Source organism: Prionailurus viverrinus, chromosome F2 (assembly GCF_022837055.1).
Source record: "Prionailurus viverrinus isolate Anna chromosome F2, UM_Priviv_1.0, whole genome shotgun sequence".
Taxonomy (NCBI): Eukaryota; Metazoa; Chordata; class Mammalia; order Carnivora; family Felidae; genus Prionailurus; species Prionailurus viverrinus.
Genome location: NC_062578.1, coordinates 24,528,436 through 24,550,135, shown reverse-complemented (window position 1 = coordinate 24,550,135; position 21,700 = coordinate 24,528,436). Strand labels below are relative to the sequence as shown.

Genomic DNA, 21,700 nt, shown 5'->3' with positions numbered 1-21,700 from the left:
TTCTCCCTCCATGGAAATGTCTTTTGTATTTTACTTCCAACTATTTTTTTTGGAAAAAAAGGAAAAGAAAGGAAGAAGAAAGGGGAAAAAAGGAAAATAGAAGATTTTTGGTGTATTTCAGTGATGCATTAAAGGTATAATCATTGTTGCTTTAGAAAAGTAGTTCCTAATACACCTTACCAAAATTATCATGCCATCTAGTTCTAGATTTATTTTAAAAACTCTATGGAAAATAAAAGAATTAGATATACTTTTAAAACAAAATTATTAATTATAATATTTTATTGAAAGAATAAAAGTACAGCAGAGCTCACAAAGCTACAGTTGTTATGCTTTATAAGAACAGAGGTTTACACAGGTTTTATGTATGCACACATTCATGACATTATATCACAACATCAGAGCACCTTTCACTGCCACAGTGTTAGGAAGTGAATAAAACATCCAAATTAATCTTTTAAAAAATTTAAAACGATATAGTATATTTTAGGATTATGTACATGTTTGAAACATTTAGATGCTTTAAAAATGCATTATTTTCATATGTGCACCACAATTGTCTCCAATTCTCAAACTACTATGATACCAAAATTCTGTTTGTCAAATAACAAAACACAAGATCCCACGATCTATATCCAAGCACCAGTTAAAGTCAGCATTTAATTCTTCATCAAACCAGAAACTTCTAACATGTGCAAAGTGAAATGGGTATTTAAAAGAATCATTGAAATAATTAAGTGCCTCAAATTTTTTCTTGCTTTAATTAACTGATTATATTAGAGAAAAATGGGTGGGGGGAATTGGATATTTTAGATTCACGTTTTTCTAACTGATGGAATCCTAGGCCTCTCAGAAGAAACTTCCCAGGCACTGGGGAAGGCTTGGGTATAAGCAGGTTCATTTTATGTGTAGCATATGTTAGAGTTTTATATATAATTGAGATCATAAAAAGTATTCTCTTGCTTTAAAATAAGTTTGAAAATACTAACATGGAAAACTGCTTCAAAATATATCTCATTTGGTTGTACTAACATAGTTTAAGAAATATTTCCGTCAAAACAGATCATCACAATTATGTGATACACACATATAATGTCAATGACATACCTCAACCAGAAGTTTACCTAAGAATTTTGTCTTCATTAATTATATCAGGTGATAAACTTCTAAGCTTTTATGTATATTTGTTAGACTACAAGGACTTTGAAGGGAATAATACAATTTTATCATTAGCTAAATACTATGACCAAAGAACACTATCAAATTTTAGACCAACAAGTAAAAATGGAGAGATAATCTAATTATTTTAACACATCTCCTTTCAATCTTATGTACTATGCCAAATAAAAATAAACACTTCTGAAATGAGACACACTTATAACTTTGTTAATTTTAATTCTAATTGTATTTATGATGTAAACTAAATGAAAAATATACTTTAGCAATACTTAGTTAAAAAAAAAAAACACTTCGATAAGCACCTCAGAACTAAAATATCATTAAAAAACATTATTTAGGAAAGTGAATGCCAAGATATATTCTCTCTTTTATCCTCTTAGAAAATTATGTCAATAAAGGCAAGAATTTTCAAATGCTGTCAGATTTAAGAAGTATCCAAGAATTCTAATACTGTGCAACTTCAAATTTTTTTGAACAAAACACTGGCTTTTTCTTGCAGGCCAAGCAGCCATCAAAAATTTATTTTCATAATCACCAGAGGGCGCCAGTGCCTACAGCATGGTTGATGTAGGTGTGATCTAACCTTCAGGTGGTATTTGGACTTGGATGTGGCCAAGCTAAAAAAGGCCTTAAAAAGAAAATTGATAACCTCTAAAGATATGTATTTAAATTCTGTAAAATCTAAATAATGTTGGACTGTCAGACAAAAAGAGTTCACTGGCCTATTTATGGGTAACAGGATTTTATTAATATATCTGAATCAGGAATTAAATGGATAATACTTTTAACAATGAATAAAAAGAGCATTACTGAAGCTATTAACACTAACAATTCATTTAGCACCATATATTTAGCACCAGAATCGATATTGCTAGTTCACACTTAATAAAAACTTTAACTAAAAAGAAACCTCAAAATTGTAGTAAGGATATGGTGGTTTAACAGATTTTCAGCACCATTAATGAGTGAATTGTTAAACTTCCTAAGGTTTTGATTGACTTCTCATAAGTCAAAATTATATCATGACATAACTTTTAAAAAGTCATTTTGCATGGGTTTAAATATGCCTTTCCCCACACATATAATGACGATACAAAAAAAAAATATATATATATATATAGTCAAATATACTGTTAGACATTGATAGAAATCTAACTTTACTCTCCCTAAACACTTTGATAGGTAAAGGCTTCCATTTATGTCTAGATTTGCATCCTATGATACTGAGGAACATAAGGAATGATGTTATACAAGGGGGAGAACATATACCACAGGCTGAGCATTACTTTCCTTCCTGGACACATTCAAATGATCTGTTTAGCTTCTATATTCATTTCATAAGCATTTCACAAAACACTTCAACTGGCCTAACTGTGTATTAGATTTGCTTAGGTGAATGTTATAAGTTGATTTAACACATGTGTTAATGAGAAAAATGCATGTTGTTTCAATTCAAATAGTCGGAATAAATTGTAGTAGTTGAACTTGCCTTAGTGTTTGGTCAGCTCTGTGCTGAAGTTGCACGGAGCTTCCAAAGGAACATTTCCACAAAGGTTTCAAGGGAACATTATGGCGTCACAGCCAAATGAAGCCAGTAGGGATCCCCTCAAGGACCACAGAAGTCCCAATGCTTAGGCTACTGAACAGAAACAAAAATGATAATAATAAAAACTGTTCCCACCACATTTGAAAAGCAGATTGAAAAGGTGATCTGTCCTCACCAGGGACATTAAGACTGTGCCTACACAAGTCCTCAAATACAATTCTATAAAGAAATCCATCAGAGTAACATCTAAAATTGTCATTTTCCAGTCTTCTGATGACATGAAAGCCAAAAAAAAATCTATACTGTGACAGAAATTTTTTTACTTTTTTACTGAATAAAGGGTGATAAAAAATCTATACCATAGAGGATCAGAAGAATACGTAGAATATGTAGGATGTAGAATATGTAGGATGCGACTTCTTTTGAATGAAATCATTTGAAATGAAAACCTCAATATTGACTATTTAAAGCTGCTCTTAAGAAATATCTTCTACCCAGACTCTTTCTGCCCCTGGGAATTACAGCGAGAAATAGCTCTCTTAGCACCACGGTTGAATGCTGTGAAAAATATGACACATGGTGTTGACACCAGCAAATTTTCATTTGCTTTAGCCTGGAAAATGAAACATTTCACATGGCTACTTTATATTACTAACTTTAAAAAGTACAGATAGCATAACAAAAATACCCGTTATATTTTCAGCTGAGTAGTTAAATTATAAATAAATGTCTAGCTCTAGTTGTGATTTGGAAAGGACTGTGGTATGAGTTATACATGCAGAGACCCTAGTCTTCATCTGGTATGTTTGATGATTTATCTGGATTTTTGATGCATTCAGAGCTTTGTATTTAAGACATTTTTTTTTGTTTTAATAAAACATGGAAAGGTGGGACTCCTCTACACTGTTGCAATTCTAGACTTTTTAGTTAATTCTAAAAATATATTTGTAGACACATTCATTAAACACTTACTGTATTATAGCCACTATATAAGAAACTGGGATGAACACAAAGAATCAGACAAAATTTCTGCCAGAGAGAAGCTCATAAGACTTAATTTTATCCCAAATAAGTTTCATAATGTTAATGATGCTTTTCATATTCATTAATTTCTATTAATATGGTAATTTTAGCCTCCTAGAAATCTCTGTGAAATGTGTAGCAAATATCATTATTCTTTTTCAGAACTGAGAAACCAAGCCACGCAAGTAGTCCAGCAACAGAACTGGAACTAAGAACAGTCTTCTTTGTTTAATAGTACTTTTGCTACTTCCATAGAACTAATATAGGAAAATGAAGGATGGAAATACTTCCTAGATAAATCAAGTAAACATCCCACTAATTACTTTTTGCTCCAATTGCCCTTAGTTGGATAAAAGTTAGAGTGGGGGCCGAGTCTTACAACTACTTCTGTTCTCCATTTTAGTCTCCAAACATATTTATGTTTAGTAAAGTCTATATATGTGCCCACAAAAGCAGAATATTATGATATGAAAACATTTGGTCACCACATTCAATTTGTAAAAGGAATCAGGCCAATTGTTTGTCATCATGTAAACCTAAACTCCAGATGGTGGATTTTTCCCTCATTGAATGGATTTAATTAACTCATCTTTCAGTGCATCCACCCTAAGAAACTGCAAATGTGTAGAGAATTTTAAACAAGTAGCTTCCTTCTGTTATTTGCACTCTGGAACTAACGCTGTTTGCTTACTCTGTAACTCTATGGAAGCTTTACATAACTTGAATCTCTTTCTCTCCCTGTCTCTCTCACTCACTCACCCCCACCACACACATGAAATTAATATAAGTGTCTTGACCCAGATGTTGACTTTTTCTCTCTAAAGAGGTTTCCTGAATGAGGAAACACCGCATTTCCAAAATCTTATGAGTGAAATTTTCATAGTGACTTTGATTGGACTTCCACAATCAAACTTAATGGAGGACTGAAAATTATTCTTCTTCACAGACATAGAAATAAGATTTGGTGAGTAGTCCTTAGCGAACCATCTGAAGAGGGCTACTCTGCAAAGCCATAACTATGGTGTGCGTGCAGGATCTTTAATGTGATGCTCAAAGGCTCATGGTGATTGGATTGATTCTCACCAAATAATGACATAAAGAGACAGAAGTGTCCTGGCATCTCTCCAGTTTTTGTTTTTGTTTTTGTTTTTGTTTTTGTTTTTGTTTTTGTTTTTTTTCTGGCATCCTTTACCCTCTGCTGACGGGCCTCAAGATATGCTACACTCTCAGGATAGGCCCTTCTGAAGCTCTCTGCCTATATTTTTTTGTGCAGTAACTGTATTTCTGTGACTTTTCATACCTTAATTCTCTTGGGCTTTCTCAGAATTTTTTTCGCGTTTTGTTTTCTGTCTTCCAAAGTCACAACTATTTACTCTAATACATCCCTGGGCAGTTAATTCTTGTCCTGCCTTTTTAAGTTCCAAGCATTGTAGCTACATTTTCATGCTAATCAGAAGCCTCACCTATTATAGAGGGTGTCTTATCACCTCCTATTCCCCCAACAGGTGAGCATGGTGGCATCTACTTCCTCAAACTTACATTAAAATCAATTTTAAAAAAACTGTAAATTTATAGTAAAATCATTAAACTGCATTATTTTCTGAATATTTTTGTGAGCTTCTTGAAGGCAGGAACTGTATCTCGTTATCTTTGCATTTTCAGAACATAACGAGCAGAGTGCCTTGCACACAGTAAGCACTCGACACATGATTACTGATTCAATAAAAGTGATTAAACAAAAAGCATGATTTGACACTTACATAAGTTGAGCATATCCTTTGGTGAACCCAAATAAGACAAAATATACCTCCAGAATGAAATCTTGGGTGATCAATTAAATTATTATGTCCAGATATCACTGAGTATTATTTGCAATTTATCACTTTGTAGTAATTATAGAAATGGGTGCTGAAGATGTCCCACCACCTCATATATATTTCAGAATAGTGTTTTTAAAAATTTCCCTCAAGTTAACTACTGAATCACGTTATTGTCTGCGTTACATAATCTAGTATATGTGTGTGCATGTATATAAATATACATGTGTATATATGTATCTATATACACGCACACATATAAGTCAAGTATATATTTTATTCCTTACAAATATAACATAATTCCTTTGGAAAGCAAGTTTTGGGATTGGATGCATCAACTATGTCAATACTATATCTACAATATTTTAATTTGGGCTTAGAGATCAGGAGATAGAAATGGATGTTTTGATTACTTCAAGATGAAGCAAACATACTAGACAAACACAAATTTATACAATGAATAATAAAAGGAAAACAAGATTATTATAAAATATGTATACTATGTGCAAAACTCAATATATATATATGCCTATTCCCAGAAACCATTCTATTTCCTGAAGGAAAAGATAAGCTTATTTAAACCAGTATAGGTAGTTTGATGTTACTCCTGGAAAACAAAGATTGTCAGTACAAGATCCTCCATAACTTGGAGGGCAAGCTGAACATGGTACCCCTACTTTATATGGTGCTTCTCCAATCCAATTGCCCCTAGAAAGAAGAAAAAAAAACATATAAGTGCTATATTAATGCCAATTTAGAACAATTTGATTGTCCTTAAGCACATGACCACATGTATTGACATGTAATGATCTTTTTTGACAAGTTTAATCAGTTTAGGAAGGCACTGAAAATTGTATCCATTTCTTATTTATACAGCAATGTATTATTCTCTAAATCTCACTTTTTAAATCTTTCTCTCTGCAAAAATTAATATTATCTTAATTTGCAGACTAGAAGTAAAGCACTACAATGAATAGTGACATAATTAATGTCAAGCAAGGCTCGATGCTTATTCAGTCACCACATCTGTCTCTGTCCTATAACTAACTGCCTTCTAGAGCACATTGGCAGGACATACTCCCATTTTTAAAACTCCCACTAATGTTAAGGATGATAATATATACATGTACTTAGTATTTTCTGGGAGGCTTAGAAATGATGAGGTGAGCATGAAGTTGTCATAAGCACAAAAAACAGAGGTTCACAAGATTTGTTTCTTAAGTTGTAAAACATTTTAAGTTCTCAACATTTATAAAATGAGATACAGAAAACTCCATTCTCATGGTAAGAGATTAAGGGCTCAGAGAAGCAATTAAAGGTGATTTCAAAACCTTTTGTCATGTGTAAACTCATAGCTTTCGTTCTTAGTAATACAGTTTGTTTTTTGATAAGGCTAAACAGACTAAATTGTTTTGTGTTATCAATATTTTTATCTGTATTGATAGCCATGATAATAGTAATACATTAAACTCATCACTCATGACAGTTAAAAATAGCCATAATGCCTTACTGTTCATTTATGAAGAAAATAATAGATTTATTTTCAGTAGCATGGTACCTAGAGTACTAAGAAATAGCAAGATAGCCAGCAATTTGAAGGAAATTGAATGGTCAGGAGAAAATTTGGTTGCCTGTCAATAGTAAAAATCAGGGTTAAATATAAGACAACAGTAGGTAAGAGGCTAAAATATGAAACAGGTGGTTCTCATCTTCTTTAAGACCTAAAGAAGACCAAGCAGTGACCCTTAAAGTGTACCTACATAAACTATCTGCTGAAATCAGTCATTTAAAAATTCAGGCTTTGATCTATAAAATATTTATAGAGGGAAATTTATCTATAAATATAAAAAACATGCTGATTAGCTATTCATATTACAGAATGTCATCAGATTCCAAGAGTGTCCACCTCTGTTTAGTTCTTTCTATACTCTGCCCTCTGGATAAGCTTCCTCGAGTATAATTTTTTTTTAATTTTTTTTCAACATAGTTATTTATTTCTGGGACAGAGAGAGACAGAGCATGAACGGGGGAGGGGCAGAGAGAGAGGGAGACACAGAATCGGAAACAGGCTCCAGGCTCCGAGCCATCAGCCCAGAGCCTGACGCGGGGCTCGAACTCACGGATCGTGAGATCGTGACCTGGCTGAAGTCGAACGCTTAACCGACTGCGCCACCCAGGCGCCCCTCGAATATAATTTTGACAATGTCACATGCTTACCCAGAAACACTCAAGAAGCTCGTGCTCTTATGAGTGTAGCTCACCCTTCTATCCTAATCTCTCCTATTTTATATTCATAATCTTATTTCCCTCTGTATCTTTACCCAAACCTATAAATGTATATGGACCAAGCATATGCTATTTTGATTTCATATCTTTCTCTTTATTATACATACCTTTGGAAATTATATAGCACATATTTTTGGTAACATAAACTTAGAAATATAATTATATTGAATGTAAAAAGTATTACATATTACATTACAAACTTTTATATAAATCACAGATTTTTACCAAATAGAGGATAACTACATTCAATAGTAAGTCAGTCAACTAATAAACATATATTATTCATCCTTTTATTTTTTGTTTCCTATTCCATATAATTAAATTCTCCCTCCCTGTCTCCTTCTCTCACTCCAACTCTCTCTCTCTCTCTCTCTCTCTCTCTCTCTCTCTCTCTTCCCCCACCCCCCAAAAACAGGCATGAGATAACTTTATATTGGCATTGGAAAATTCACACTCAAATATTAGGAATTTACAACTTTCTTCATTGCCTAGGTTTCAAAATAGTGGTTCTTATTTATAACAAAGCATATTAACACAATATATTAATCTCTTGTACCCATAAAACAATCAGATATCTCATCAGTAATACTAGAAAATTCTAAAAACAGAACAGTCAAACAATTGAAACACAAATCTCTTTTACCATATGAGCACTACTTGGCCTATTTATGTCAGGAAGAAGGGTAAAGGATTAATAGGAAAATATAAAGTGTGAAACTGAAAATATCCAGCAAATGCACAATTTTAATGCTTTTGGTAATGCAGACACATTTTACTTTCCAAACCTTATTATTCTAATAATTGTGAAGGGGGACCATGGGGAAAATCACTATTTTTCTAACTTTGCAAAAACACTGCAACTGGCATACTACCATATAAATGAGTAATGCAGTTATTTGTGAAACGTTTTCTCATTCCCTCCCCATATTGGCAAAGTCAGAAAAAATCTTTGTTTGGAACTTACTTTGGAAGACACCAAGAGTGTCATAAATCCTTTGCACATTTTGGTATTTACTCCAAATGGGAACAGACTCATGTATAAATACTGGAACATTTTATCATCTGAAGAATTATTGTTATCAAGAAGGCATTTTATCAAATGTTAACAAAGGCTTATTTATTCTCATCTTGTAAAGAATATTTATAAATATGACTATATTTTATAATCCTTGATCAATTTTCGCAATACATTTTTATGTATTCCATAAGATAGAACTAATGAAAAAATTTTAAACTTTCAATATTGAAACTTAAATCATGACAAAGCTTTCATTTAAAAATAAGTCATAGCATTTAAATTTTCCCTTCCAGTAACAAATGACTCCTTAGCCATCTATAAAATTAGTAAACCGTAACTTTTAGTTTTATTCTTAAAAGAAAGAAGGAAGAAGGGCTTTCTTTTGCTTTCCCAGTTAAAAAAATAAGCCAACATTCTAGTACTGATAGATGGGAATATTGCAGTGTTGATAAAGTCCCTATGAGATTCTTTTCTGATAACTTTTATAGAGCTATCGAAAGCCTGGAAGTACAGTGTTTATTTTACAGTTATCATCACTAAAAAAAGATGGTGAAGGGAATTTAGTGAATCTCCATACCTCAAATTACTTTGCCTACAATTTTAGCCCCAAATACCAGTCTTTGTGAAAAATAATCGTTCATCTCAGTATTTTTCAGATATACTGGGGTGAAGGGAGATTTGAGAATTAGAGGCTATTGTAGTTAAGTCTTATTCATATTAAAACAATTATCTGACTGGAGATATTTAACATCATTAAAAGTTCCAGGAAGTAGAATCCAACCTAGTACTCACTTTGGGGCATAGTTGCACACCAGGTAAACTGCGCGTCGCCATACAGCTCCCCAAACATTCATGTTTTGGCAAGTATGAATTGCACATCCTATCCGATTGGAAGTGGCCCAGACCATCTGCAAAAATAAATCAATATGTCATTACTGAAGTTAAAGCTAAGAAAAGGCATATTCCCCAAAACAGCAGAGCGTTTTTAAAACTATGAATCAAAACTTAACAAGACAATTGAAATAACCTGTGTATAATGTGTGCACATGGGGCCAAAACATCTCATAGGACATCTGGGGTTGCAATCCTGAGGATATGGAAAAGCATAATCTTTCACTTCATCATACCATGGCTTGACCAGCTGGAGAATAGAGCGATATCTAGATATCAAGAAAAACAATGACAACTTAGAATACAGTAGTGGTAATATATAGTGGACTCATGTTAAATTGTAAGTTAATTATTTTTTTTTTACTGATTATTCATGCTGAGTGAAGAGGAAATCCATGCCTCATAATTACCATCACCACCTAGCAGAATCCTCTATTCCTCCAAGTAGGGCCAAGCATGAAAATACCCGGGACCAAAGCAGGTGAGCCCATACTCACTTAAGAGTATGTCTGGTTGTTTCAAAAAACGAAGTACAAATATTTCAAGAATCTTCATCTTTATCTTGTTTTATCTATATCAAAAATTTCTCCCACCAGAATCATATATATAATTAAAAATTAGATATGCAAATGTAGTTGTGATACTAGAACTTAGTGCGGTTTTTTTTCCCTTAAACTTGAATTACTTTCATTGTAATAATAGCACACCTGATTTTTCTCCTCTATGTGGAAGAGAATGGGTCTTTGAAATGTTGGATGATGGCATTCCACAGTGGTGGAAAAGTTATCCTCTCATTGGGGACAGCCTTTCTCATAGCTGCACATACTTGCATGTATATATATATATGTATGTATATATATATATATATATATATATATATATATATATATACATGTAAATATAAATATTTTGTATAACACACACAGGCATACACATACAGATATATGCAATCATGGGAAAGTTGCATAAACACAAAAATGGCTTCTGCCACAGTCAAAACTTTTCTTGAGGATATAGGATCTAGCACACATCTAATCCTTTCAAAGACTGTGTGAGGGAAGTGAAGAATACAGCCAAGGAATGGTGTTCCAAAAGTGAAATAGGAAACTGGTCTCATTAGGCCCTTTAAACCAAATAAATAATCCTTGAAGACATCTGAAACAGTCATAGGCCAAGCATCATTGCTTGACACATAATGAGCACTCAATAAATATTTGCTGATATTACTTGAAATTGGTGTCACTACCCCTTGGGATTCATAAGTAATAAACCATGTGGATGAACTCTATCAGTGAAACTGCTTCCTACCTTCCAGTTCGTACCGACAGATTTTGGCCCAAAAATCTCAGTAAGTAAGAAGGTCCATGGTCCCAAATGCAAGTAGCTGCCCAAGCCTCTGCAGATTTTGCAAGATTTTCATCCCAAACCTGTGAAGGGGAAAAAAAAAAACCTTCCATTTTACCAGTTTTGCTAGTAACTGACAAAAAGTAAAAGGAAGAAGTGGTACTACTACCTCCTAAAGTCCTTTCAATTCTGGTTCTTCAGACTATTTTAAATAAAAGGAAGCAAATTGAGGCCACTGATATTCAAAATTCTGTAATGCAATATAATCATATAATGGCATCCTCCAAATCCTAAGTACAAACATGTTTTTTTTTGGTTTGTTTTTTTTTTTAATTTTTTTTTCAACATTTATTTATTTTTGGGACAGAGAGAGACAGAGCATGAACGGGGAAGGGGCAGAGAGCAAACATCAGTTTTAGTAAAGGATAGGTGAACAAAAATACCCTATCTGGTTGTAACTGGGGACACTTCATACTGACTACCGAAATTGTAGTCCACCATAGTCCATTGATTTTCCTAGAGGTCATCTTCACAGCAACAAGGAGCCATGTGATTAATATACCTTAAAAGCTAATATCATCCAATTATTTATTCAAATCAATTTACCAAAATTAATAATGTCTATTATTGTACTGTAATTTTTAAGGGTCAAACCATATGATAGTGTAATAATTCCCAAGGAGTCTTCATATTTTATATCATTTGAGTCTTTGGTAGTAGAAATAATATAATAATATGAGAAGTAAATTTTAGTTGGTATGAACTGGAAGCAAACTATGATAAAAAAATAATTTGACTATGCTACATAGGACTGCTATGAAAATATAGCATATGATGGTCCAATGAAATAAATTAAGAAAAAAGTAATTTTTCTCAAAAAATGAAGGTGTTTAAATTGATGATGAGGGTGTTATTGATGTATAGCTTATTCTTTGGAAAGAATTGTGGGATAAAATTTAAATAAGCCTTAGATTTAATATACATTTATATTAGTTACCATATAGATTGACATTTTCATCTTTAAAGCTGTATGGGGAAGTTAAGCCAAGCATCTGTGGACCTGCCAATGATAAATCAACTCTAAAATGATAATACATATCTTTGTGAGAGAGTGTGTGCACACGAGTGGGGAAGGGACAGAGAGGGAGAGAGAGAGTCTTAGCTGGCTCCACATCCAGCAGGGAGCCCAACACGGGGCTCATCTCACCTCCGTGAGATCATGACCTGAGCCGAAATCAAGAGTGAGCCATAGACTCTATGAGGTGGAGTCATAGACTCTCTCTATATGAGATGGAGCCCTGTGTCAGGCTCTGCAATGGCAGCGGGGAGCCTTCTTGGTATTCTCTCTCTCTCTCTCTCTCTCTCTCTCTCTCTCTGCCCCTCCCCCACTCTTGCTTGCTCTCTTGCACACTCTAAAAAATAAATAAACTTAAAAAAAATAAATAAAGAGTTGGACACTCAACCAACTTAGCCACTCAGGCATCCCTGAAATGGTAATCTGTTTTATAACAAGTTACAAGGTACAAAAACAGAAAAAGAGAACATTTGTAATTCTTATAAATCAATATAGAAAAAAAATGCTTTCAAAATTTTTCCCTAGTGAAATGTCATTTAGTGAAGTGTTTTTCCTTTGTAATGAATGATTTTAATTGAATTTTATAGTTTGTATCATGACATTATTTCCTAAATCATTTAAATATTTACATATTATTCTATCTGAAAAAAAAAGTTATTCAAATTGTGACTAGTGAGTGGTTAGTAGTATATTTTAGAAGGTTAGAAATTACACAAAAAGTGACAATTTTATAATTACTCAAATTCACATGGAACTCCCCATATGAAAGTGTATCGATGTCCCGCTGATCGTTGTGCTATTTTTCATAGTCTCCTTTATTTTATCATTCTTTTGGTGACTTTCTCCTCTATCAGGTTGGATGGAGCTAAGCAAGACTCACCTACATTAGGTTTGATGGCCATGAGTTCACTGTGAGTTATAAAGCTTTTAAGCAAACTCACAAATCTGCTAAACTTATAACACTGAAAGCCTAAATTTTCCACAAGGGTAATGGGATACATATATTTATTTAATATAACAATGTATTTAAGTGAAGAGAAATTATTTTAGTGACTTTGAAATAAAACATGCAAAAATTAAAATAATGGATGAACTCTTCTAGAAATAATTTTGTCCCATGAGGCCATGGCAGTCACCTTCAACAGAAATTTGTTGGTTCTCAAAAGATGTTTTAAATTAGGAAAACAGAGCCATCTTACATAAACTCATCTAGAATTACATTAAAATAAACTTACAAAGTTTGTATAAAATCAGAATTATTTAGAAAGGATCTGGAGTAGTTCTATGGTGGCAACAGCCACATCTCCTTTGTCCGTATAAAGGAAAGATTACTGAAGGAGTTATAGCAAGATACCCTTTCCTCAGTTATCCAGACTACATCTGCCAATTTTGAGGATTAAATTAAATGTGGCAAAACATTACACAATGCCATTTAATCAGTCAGATGTTACATACAGTATCAAAAATGGAAACCACTCTTTCTATCATGAGATTTTGTACTACTGTTTTCAGTTACTTAGCTCAGACATAAATATTATAAATTATTACTTCAAACTTCTCCTTTGTTTTATCTGTAAAAATCTGGGCAAAGTGTATCAACAATACGAAATACATTTATAATGAAAGTCTTAATATTCTAGGACTGAAATGAACTTTTAAAAGCCATTTGTTTGACTGATAATGGATTTATCTAGTATTTATTCTTTTCATGTTTTTTTCAATGAAATATGGATTTATTAAATATGGGTTACAGTTCACTGAAGTACATAATAGCATAATTAATTTACAAAGGAATTCCAGATGGAATAGCACCAAAAAATTATGTCCCCTGATGGGTTCCTAATTAATTGTAATCACTTGGGAAAACAATGCATCTAAATATTTACATTTTGAACTACAATGTGCACTCATATCAATAACTGCTAAAAACACTGAATTATAGTCTTGTCCTAAAATATCAGCCCAGCATGGCACAAATAACACTGACCTGAAAATCAAAAATCTTTTATTCTAACCCCAATTCTACTGCTAAGATCGTCTGTGACTGAAGACATGTCAATTATTCTTTCTCCCGCTTAACTCATTTGTGAAATAAGATTGGATGGGGTCATTTCTAGGGTACCTTTCATCTTCTCTTCTCATGATTTAATATACCTAAGTAGCCTCAGCATCAAAGTGGCCTACCGCTTGCTCAATTCTAACCTGTTCTGTTCCACAGAGAGAATAAAACTAGATTCCTTTCAAAATAACCAAAATATTTAAGGCTGTTACAAATTTAAAAGTAATTTAGCATATATAATTCTATCTTTATGCTCATTAATATACTTTAAAACTTAAAATTGTGTATGTCAAAAAGATAAACCAAAAAGTCATGCCTGAAAAATATCTTACATGAACATACTTTGTTAACCATGATAAAGGATTTTGATAAGAAGACAATGTATTTAGCATTGCTGATGTCAACATTTTTATGCATGACTTTCTATGTACAAATATTACAATGAAAATTTTGGAGAAGATAGTTAATGGAGGAGGGATAGTCACTTTCTTTCTCTCTGTGTGTTTACTTTTAAGGAACTGATGGGAGGGCTTTCTGCCTGTCTCTATATTCCTGAAGGAAGATGCTAGAGGGCATGTTGGGCATGGGCTAGGTCCCCCACAGAAAGCTGGTCATTTTGACTTCCTGTGGGAGACATGGTTCACTGTCCCTTTGATACCTACTGCAGGGGAAGTCAAAGGTGCTATATACTCTTTCTTGCCTCTTTGTCCTCAGGCAAGACTCACAGCCATCCCATAGAGAAGGGGAAGATCCAGCTTGAGTAGGGAGCTCTGAAATTTAGGAATTACATCAGTCACATCTGTGGGAAAGTTAAGATCTGCATTTGCCATCTGTCTTTCTCCATTGGTTACAACTTCCAGGAGAAAATGGGTATATTATTTATCCCCTTAATATCCAGTAGTATTTAAATTTGTTAATATGATGAGAGGTCTAGGAGGTTTGAAAATAGCAAGCAATGATAACTTTACTTAATAACAATAGGAAATTTCAACAAAAAGTTGGGGGCTATAGGGAGTGGTCCAATATGATCTATTTGTCCTATCCAGAAGCTCTAAATTGCAATGAATGTGCAATGTGCAATGTGGCCAGTGTAACCATGTGAAAGAAACAAAAGTTCAGGAAATGAACATGTAAATTACTTAAGCATTTAACTTAACATAGCTTTCTGGATGCTTGATGGACAATCTATCTTCTGACTTTTTCTGAGTATGTGTAGCATTTATTTGAAATAATTTTAATATTATATCCTACAAATACAGCAACAGAAAAGGGCACACATGTGCACTTACTTATGGAATGCCTTGTAAATATGCAGCATACTACTTGTTACCTTTATGGAAAAGCTAACTATCTGATACTTAGCTCTTATTCAATGAGCTTGAACATTCTGTATTTCTAGTTTTTGTCCTTCTTAAATAGGTAAGATGCAGTCACAGAAAATTTAGCTGTAAACATGTACAATTTGATCTTGCCTCCTAAACGTGAGGCAAAAAATTAGGCCTATTATGCATGGACACCCAAAAACATTTACAAGACCCAGTAGAACTTAGATATTGACTCAATTAGATAGTTCACAAAATAAAGATTGCTTAAAACACACATATGCTTGTAGGTATGCCCCAGTGCCCCAAATAGTATTCTTCCATTTCTTGTTGTTAGAGCCATTTAGTTGGCCAGCTTATAAATGGATTGATTTACTTTGTACTAAAATGTTCACCATGAGGTGCTCTACTTGTAAATATTAGCATCCTGTCTGTGGAAATCGTAGTTGGACTAAGCTATGAGAGATATCCAAAATTCAACCTGATGTCATTTAAATATCTAGAAGAGTTGTGGCTCCAAGAAATAGAAGGGGTGTGAAAAGAATGCAGATTCTCATCAAGTTCGGTGGTCTTTAGAGCCTGAGCTGAAGAAATACAAAATCAAATCAAAGAATGTTGCAGTGTGGGAGAAGTTTGCTGACTTTCATAAGCAGACAGAATTGAAGAGTGATGTGGTCCAGTCCAAGGATGAGGTTGTTTTGTCAGCTATTTCTGTAAGTTTTGGTATCCATAGCACAGTGACAGCCAGAGTCAGGAAGCACACTGACATCTGAAGCACCCATCTTAAATCCCAGTCAGTAGCTTGGACAACAAGAAATGTCATCCGAATGGAAGGCAACCCTAGAAATTACTTGGGAATACATCCCCAACATTGTTTGGGATGACATAGTGCTTTTTTTTTGATGGGTAATATCTTTTAATTCCACACATAAGATTTAAATATAGAAGTGTTTGAAAGAATCAAATTGAAGTGTTAGAAAAGAATTTCTGACTAAGGAACCTATGTGAACTTAATATTATTAGTGGTGGTGAAGAAAATGTGCTCATTAAAACAAGAGGTTATCTTTGTAATTGCAACATTAAATATATAAATGAGTAACTACTTTTGTGATTTTGAGTTGGGAATTATAAAAAAAAATCTTGTTAAATTTTTAAAGGAGTATTGCAAAATATAGAGCTGAAGAGTCACTTTATTTTAGACTTTGAAGACACTTCAGTATATGAAAATTATTTTCAATAAAACAACTGAAATACTTTTAAAAGTCAAATATATTAAATGTGTAAGTGCAGTTTAGGAAATTTAGTTAATTAAATCTGTTGGTAATAAACATTAAACAAATGTAAAAATGCTAGATTTATGAATAGAACAAAAGATTTATAAATTGCAGCTAAATTAAGGAGGAACCAGGAATATTAATTTTGAAAACAAAAGTGACCTCTTGAAAAATCTATCCTGCTTATGGAAACCATCTTCAAAGACATAAAATGCTAAAAATAAAAATATCACACTTTGAGTTTTTAGAGATACATTTCTAAGTTGGCTATTGTCATGGATGCTGTGATAACAATGCTATTGGAGACAGTTTGACATGTCCCTTGGACATGTATTTTTTAGAGCATTGTGTGGCCATTTCTTGTATATTCTGATACAAAGTAAAGTCCATTTAGATAGACAAGTGTTGAGGTTTCAAAACGATAAGTTAGCTAGGACTGTTTGGTCTTCTCCTGAGTTAGTCAAATTGGAAAAGGAGTACTGACTTACAAAAATGAGAAAGAACCATTAAAAAGACATTAAGTGATGACAAAATTATTTCCTCCAAGGGCAGCCAAAAGCTTTTAAAACACTTCATGGGCTTTTGAAATTGGTGGGTTTATCTCTATTAGGTAGAAATGCCTAATGAAATGGCCAGTTAAGGAAACCGGGAGCTGAACACATAAGGCCCAGGGTTAAACCAGACAGGAGGGTAGGAATTTGTTTTGGTAAGGCTGGAGAGGGATGGGATGTTTGGGGAGGGGTAGGGCACAGGAAGACAAAAGGCTTTCCTATGGGAAATTGTTGGCATTAGACTAATGAAATAATACAAAACTGATTCTACTTTATAGGAGAAATAGTTAAAGGAACATGATAAAAAAAAATCCCCTCATGCCTCAAAAATAACTACAAAATATGGGAACACATTATATCACCAAATATCAAAGTGAGGTCCTACGCATTTTTTCAATGCTTAAAAAAAGATAATGAAGATTTCCCTCAGGTAAGGTGAGTACTACCTTTCATGTAGATGGGAAAGGAAAATTTATATAAGATGATGATGTAAAGTACACTGGTTTTTAATGGGAATCATTGCCAATGACATACATTTCTTAACAGCAAACAAAAGGCCTCTTTTGACCCCTTTTCATCTTCCAATTACTGCATCATTCTCTCCTTCCTTTTACAGTGAAATTCCCTGTCTTAACTGAGAATTACCAATTTTTCTCCCACCCTTCTCTCTTGAGTTCACACAGGCAGACTCCCCACCCCACCTCCACACCACCCTGCTCTTATCAATGTCATTAGTGGTCATTTCCTGGTCACCATCTTACTCTCTTTATTCGTAGCTTTTGACATGACTGACACCTGCTCTTCCTGGACACACCTCCATCTCTTGGTTTCATGACCCCACCCTTGCCTCTGTTGCTGCTTCTCCATATGTTTGCTGATTCTTCCTCATCTCTCCAACCTCTACTTACGGGAGGGTTCTTAGGACTCAGGCTTCGTCCATTTCTTTTCTTTTTTCTCCCCCTCCTTTGTTTCATCTCTATTCATCATTTAGGTAATCTCATCTAGTCTCACAAATTGAAATACCATTTTTATGCTGTCGGTATTGTTCCAAATTTTATCTCTAGATCATCAGTTGAATTCCAAACTAACAATCCATCTACCCACTTTAAGCCTTCTATTTAGCATATCCCAAACTGAGCTCCAGATATTCACAACCCTACCCCACTCCCTACCCCTAACCAGCTACTCCTGTAGTATTCCTTCTACTAGTGAAAGGCATTGCCCATCTTCTAGTTCAGGGGTCACCAGATCTGTCCCAGAGCCTGTTGATATATTGTCTATGGCTGCTGCTGTGCTACAAAAGTAGAGCTGAGCAGTTGCAACATATGCCATATTTACTATTCATTCCTTCACAGAAGAAATTTACCGACTGCTCTTGTAGTTGCTCAGGCCAAAAAATCTAAGTAGTCATCTCTACTCTTTCTTTGCTTCATTATCTTATCTGCTCCTCCCCAAATCTTGTTGAGACTCTACCTTCAAAATACTGCATATTCAGAATATAACCACTGATCACCACCACTATTGCCACCACCTCAGTCAAAGCCACTACCATATGTTATCTAAGTTATTGCAAGACACTCCTAACTGAGACAGGGCTTCACAGGTACGAAGCCTTAATATATGCATTAATGAGGGTATGGATAAAAGATATGTATTCAGATTTGAGTAAGAGTACTTAAATATGATTGGTGGTTAGGAAAGAAAGTTTCAGTGCTTTAAATCTATGCATGGCTAAATCTGCACTGTGAAACTGTACTTGACTCAAGTGCTTTGAAGACATTAGAGCTCTGTATAAATATAGTCACTCTCAAATGACTGTGTTGGGGGGATGGGCTAATAAGGAAAATGAATAAAGTAGTGTTGGGTATAAGATGGAAAAGTACTGTTGCTGCTGGACCTCTGATAGTTACATGGGGGGAAAAGAGAGAGAGAAAGACTTAGAAATGAGCAAATTTATCCCATCCAAAGAGGCTACTCCTCTCTAACCAATTGCTGACAAGTATGAAGTGGGCTCAATATCTCTCGAACTTTTCACTCCGCAGGATAATCTAGAAATCCTGATGTATATGTGAAATGTATCAACTTTAACATTTGGCAAATAATTTTTTAAATGTAAAGTTATATACAGTTCAATATCATGCAGAGAAAATATGCTCACTAATTAGAATGGTTGTTGAGACTACAGCTTATGAACTCTGAGTAAGGTATAATTATGTTCACATAGATGTGGCATCTTCCCTCCTAATATCCATGGACACTGGCAGGGAAGAGTGACCCAGGAGCCAAAACTCCTTTGCCCCAAAACTCCTACAACAGACTTACCACACAAGGACTGCTATTTTATCCTTAACAATGAAAAATGCAAGAAATACAAATTTCTAGATTAACCAGTAAGATCCTAGGTAATGCATTCATCTAGGCAGCCAGTAAATTAATATTCACTGGGAGACACTAGGTATTGTGGGTTCAGCAGTCAGCAGGCCTGACATGGACTCTATCTTAAAGTTTAGGGAAGAGACAGGTAACAAAAACACTACCAAATAAATAAATGAATAATTGCAAATTGTAATGCATCACATAAATACATTATTAGGTAATACATTATACATATATGTAATGTATATAATGCATCATACTAAAATGCTCCAAAAGAATCATGTGCTACTTAAAAGTTTGCTTCTTTTAAAGTTTCCTTAGCCAATCAACCATATTCTCAAGTGAACCTTGTTTCATGTTCTAGACCCACAGTGTCCACATGATGTTTGGTTTTGAAAGCAGGTGGTGAATACTTTCAAGTGAAATTTTGCAATAATATAGAATTATACTTAGGATAATTCTTCCTTTTGCTTAGCCTATTAATCCTTTCAATATATAGTTTCTTGACAAATAAGTGGATATTTGAGCCACGTAATGTTTTCTTCAGCTCACTTTTGTGCCCTAAACCATGATTTAAGAAATTTCTCACCTGGGAAATTACTCCAGGATCTCCTGGGGAACTTTTGAGAAGACAGATGCCTACCCCAATCCCGGACCTATCACATCAAAATGTTAAGACCGGGGAGCTTGAATGTGTGCTTGCAAAAATAGTTCTGTTCTCTTCTGGTTAGAAATAATTGTGTAAAGCTTTATCTGGTGGAGAGTCATTTTGACTGCAGAGAACTCTGGGCCTCCCCTCACCTCTCCCATCCCTACTCACCTCCTTGTCCTGCCATACCACATGGGACTTTCAGTAAGAAAGGGATACTTCTAATGGTTAACATCTGTTAATTGTCACATATAAGCATGTACATCAGTATCCTTCCTCTCAACTCTGCTCTATTACTGATTGAAGTTTAAATAAAATTAAAAATAGCATTTTATCAGAAAAATGTCTCACTGTCACAGACACTGGGTGGTAAACTCTATGAGGATGTTTGTTCTCTGTGTTCACAGAAAACAGAACTATTGGTGAGAGAGGTAGAGATATGGTAGTGTGTGTTGCTATACAAATAAGCCAACATCATTCACTCTGAGACTGACAATTTCAGTAGAAAGGAACATGTATTCTATGGCTACACGGATATGAATAACAGAGATAACAGAGGTATTTACAGTGCTTATTTAGAAATCATGGCAACTTTAAATGTCTTTATTAACTAAGATATCACAAATAACATATGGGAAAAACATATACAGAACTTTCTGAAAATCCAAAATCTTGAAAAAAAAGATAAAAATTTTAAAAATAAGGCAAACACTTTGCATTATAATGACACTGAATCTGTATTTAAAATATACATCCAACCTACATGCAATTTATGAGAATATGAGAATATTACACGAATCAGAGGAGAAGGTGCCCACTGATTCTGCCAACCTAACTTTAGGATGCATCCACAGAAGTAGAATAAATGGAGAGTGATTTGTCATTGGTATTCTGCACTTGACAGGTCCCATGAATTCTAGGCATCTAATTATCAGAAGAGCATGCACATACAGGAACTCCTTGCTCAGAGCCACATTGCTTCCATTTCCTGAGACTTTAATGGGCACCATTCATCTGTGTATGTGTGGTAAAAAGTGTGTGGGGAGTACACTGATTTTCCATTTATTTAATAATACAGTATTGTACCTTTTCCAGTATTTTCAGAAAGCAAGTGTCTTTGTACAACCTTCTTGATAAGCTATGTTGGAATACTGTGCATACAAGAGGTACTTAATACAAGGGCTGAAGGCTAAGAATGAGCTGAGTGATTTAAGATCAAGAGTCCCAGACATAAATGTTCATGGCTCTCAAAGACTTGAGGCACTATCATAATACAGAGTTTTCCTATAT

The 21,700-nt window shown here is 34.1% G+C and overlaps 1 protein-coding gene across 1 annotated transcript in view; it reads right to left on the bottom strand.

The window, feature by feature from the left end:
- Positions 1 to 264: 264 nt before the first annotated feature.
- Positions 265 to 21,700, bottom strand: part of PI15 (peptidase inhibitor 15) — a 31,382-nt gene continuing 9,946 nt past the window's right edge. Inside the window, exons 3-6 of the mRNA XM_047842884.1 lie at positions 11,069 to 11,187; positions 9,897 to 10,029; positions 9,662 to 9,777; positions 265 to 6,273 (exon numbers count right to left, since the gene is read on the bottom strand). Of these exons, the coding sequence (XP_047698840.1) occupies positions 6,138 to 6,273; positions 9,662 to 9,777; positions 9,897 to 10,029; positions 11,069 to 11,187 (504 nt within the window). The 3' untranslated portion in view covers positions 265 to 6,137. The remainder of the gene's footprint in view (positions 6,274 to 9,661; positions 9,778 to 9,896; positions 10,030 to 11,068; positions 11,188 to 21,700) is intronic.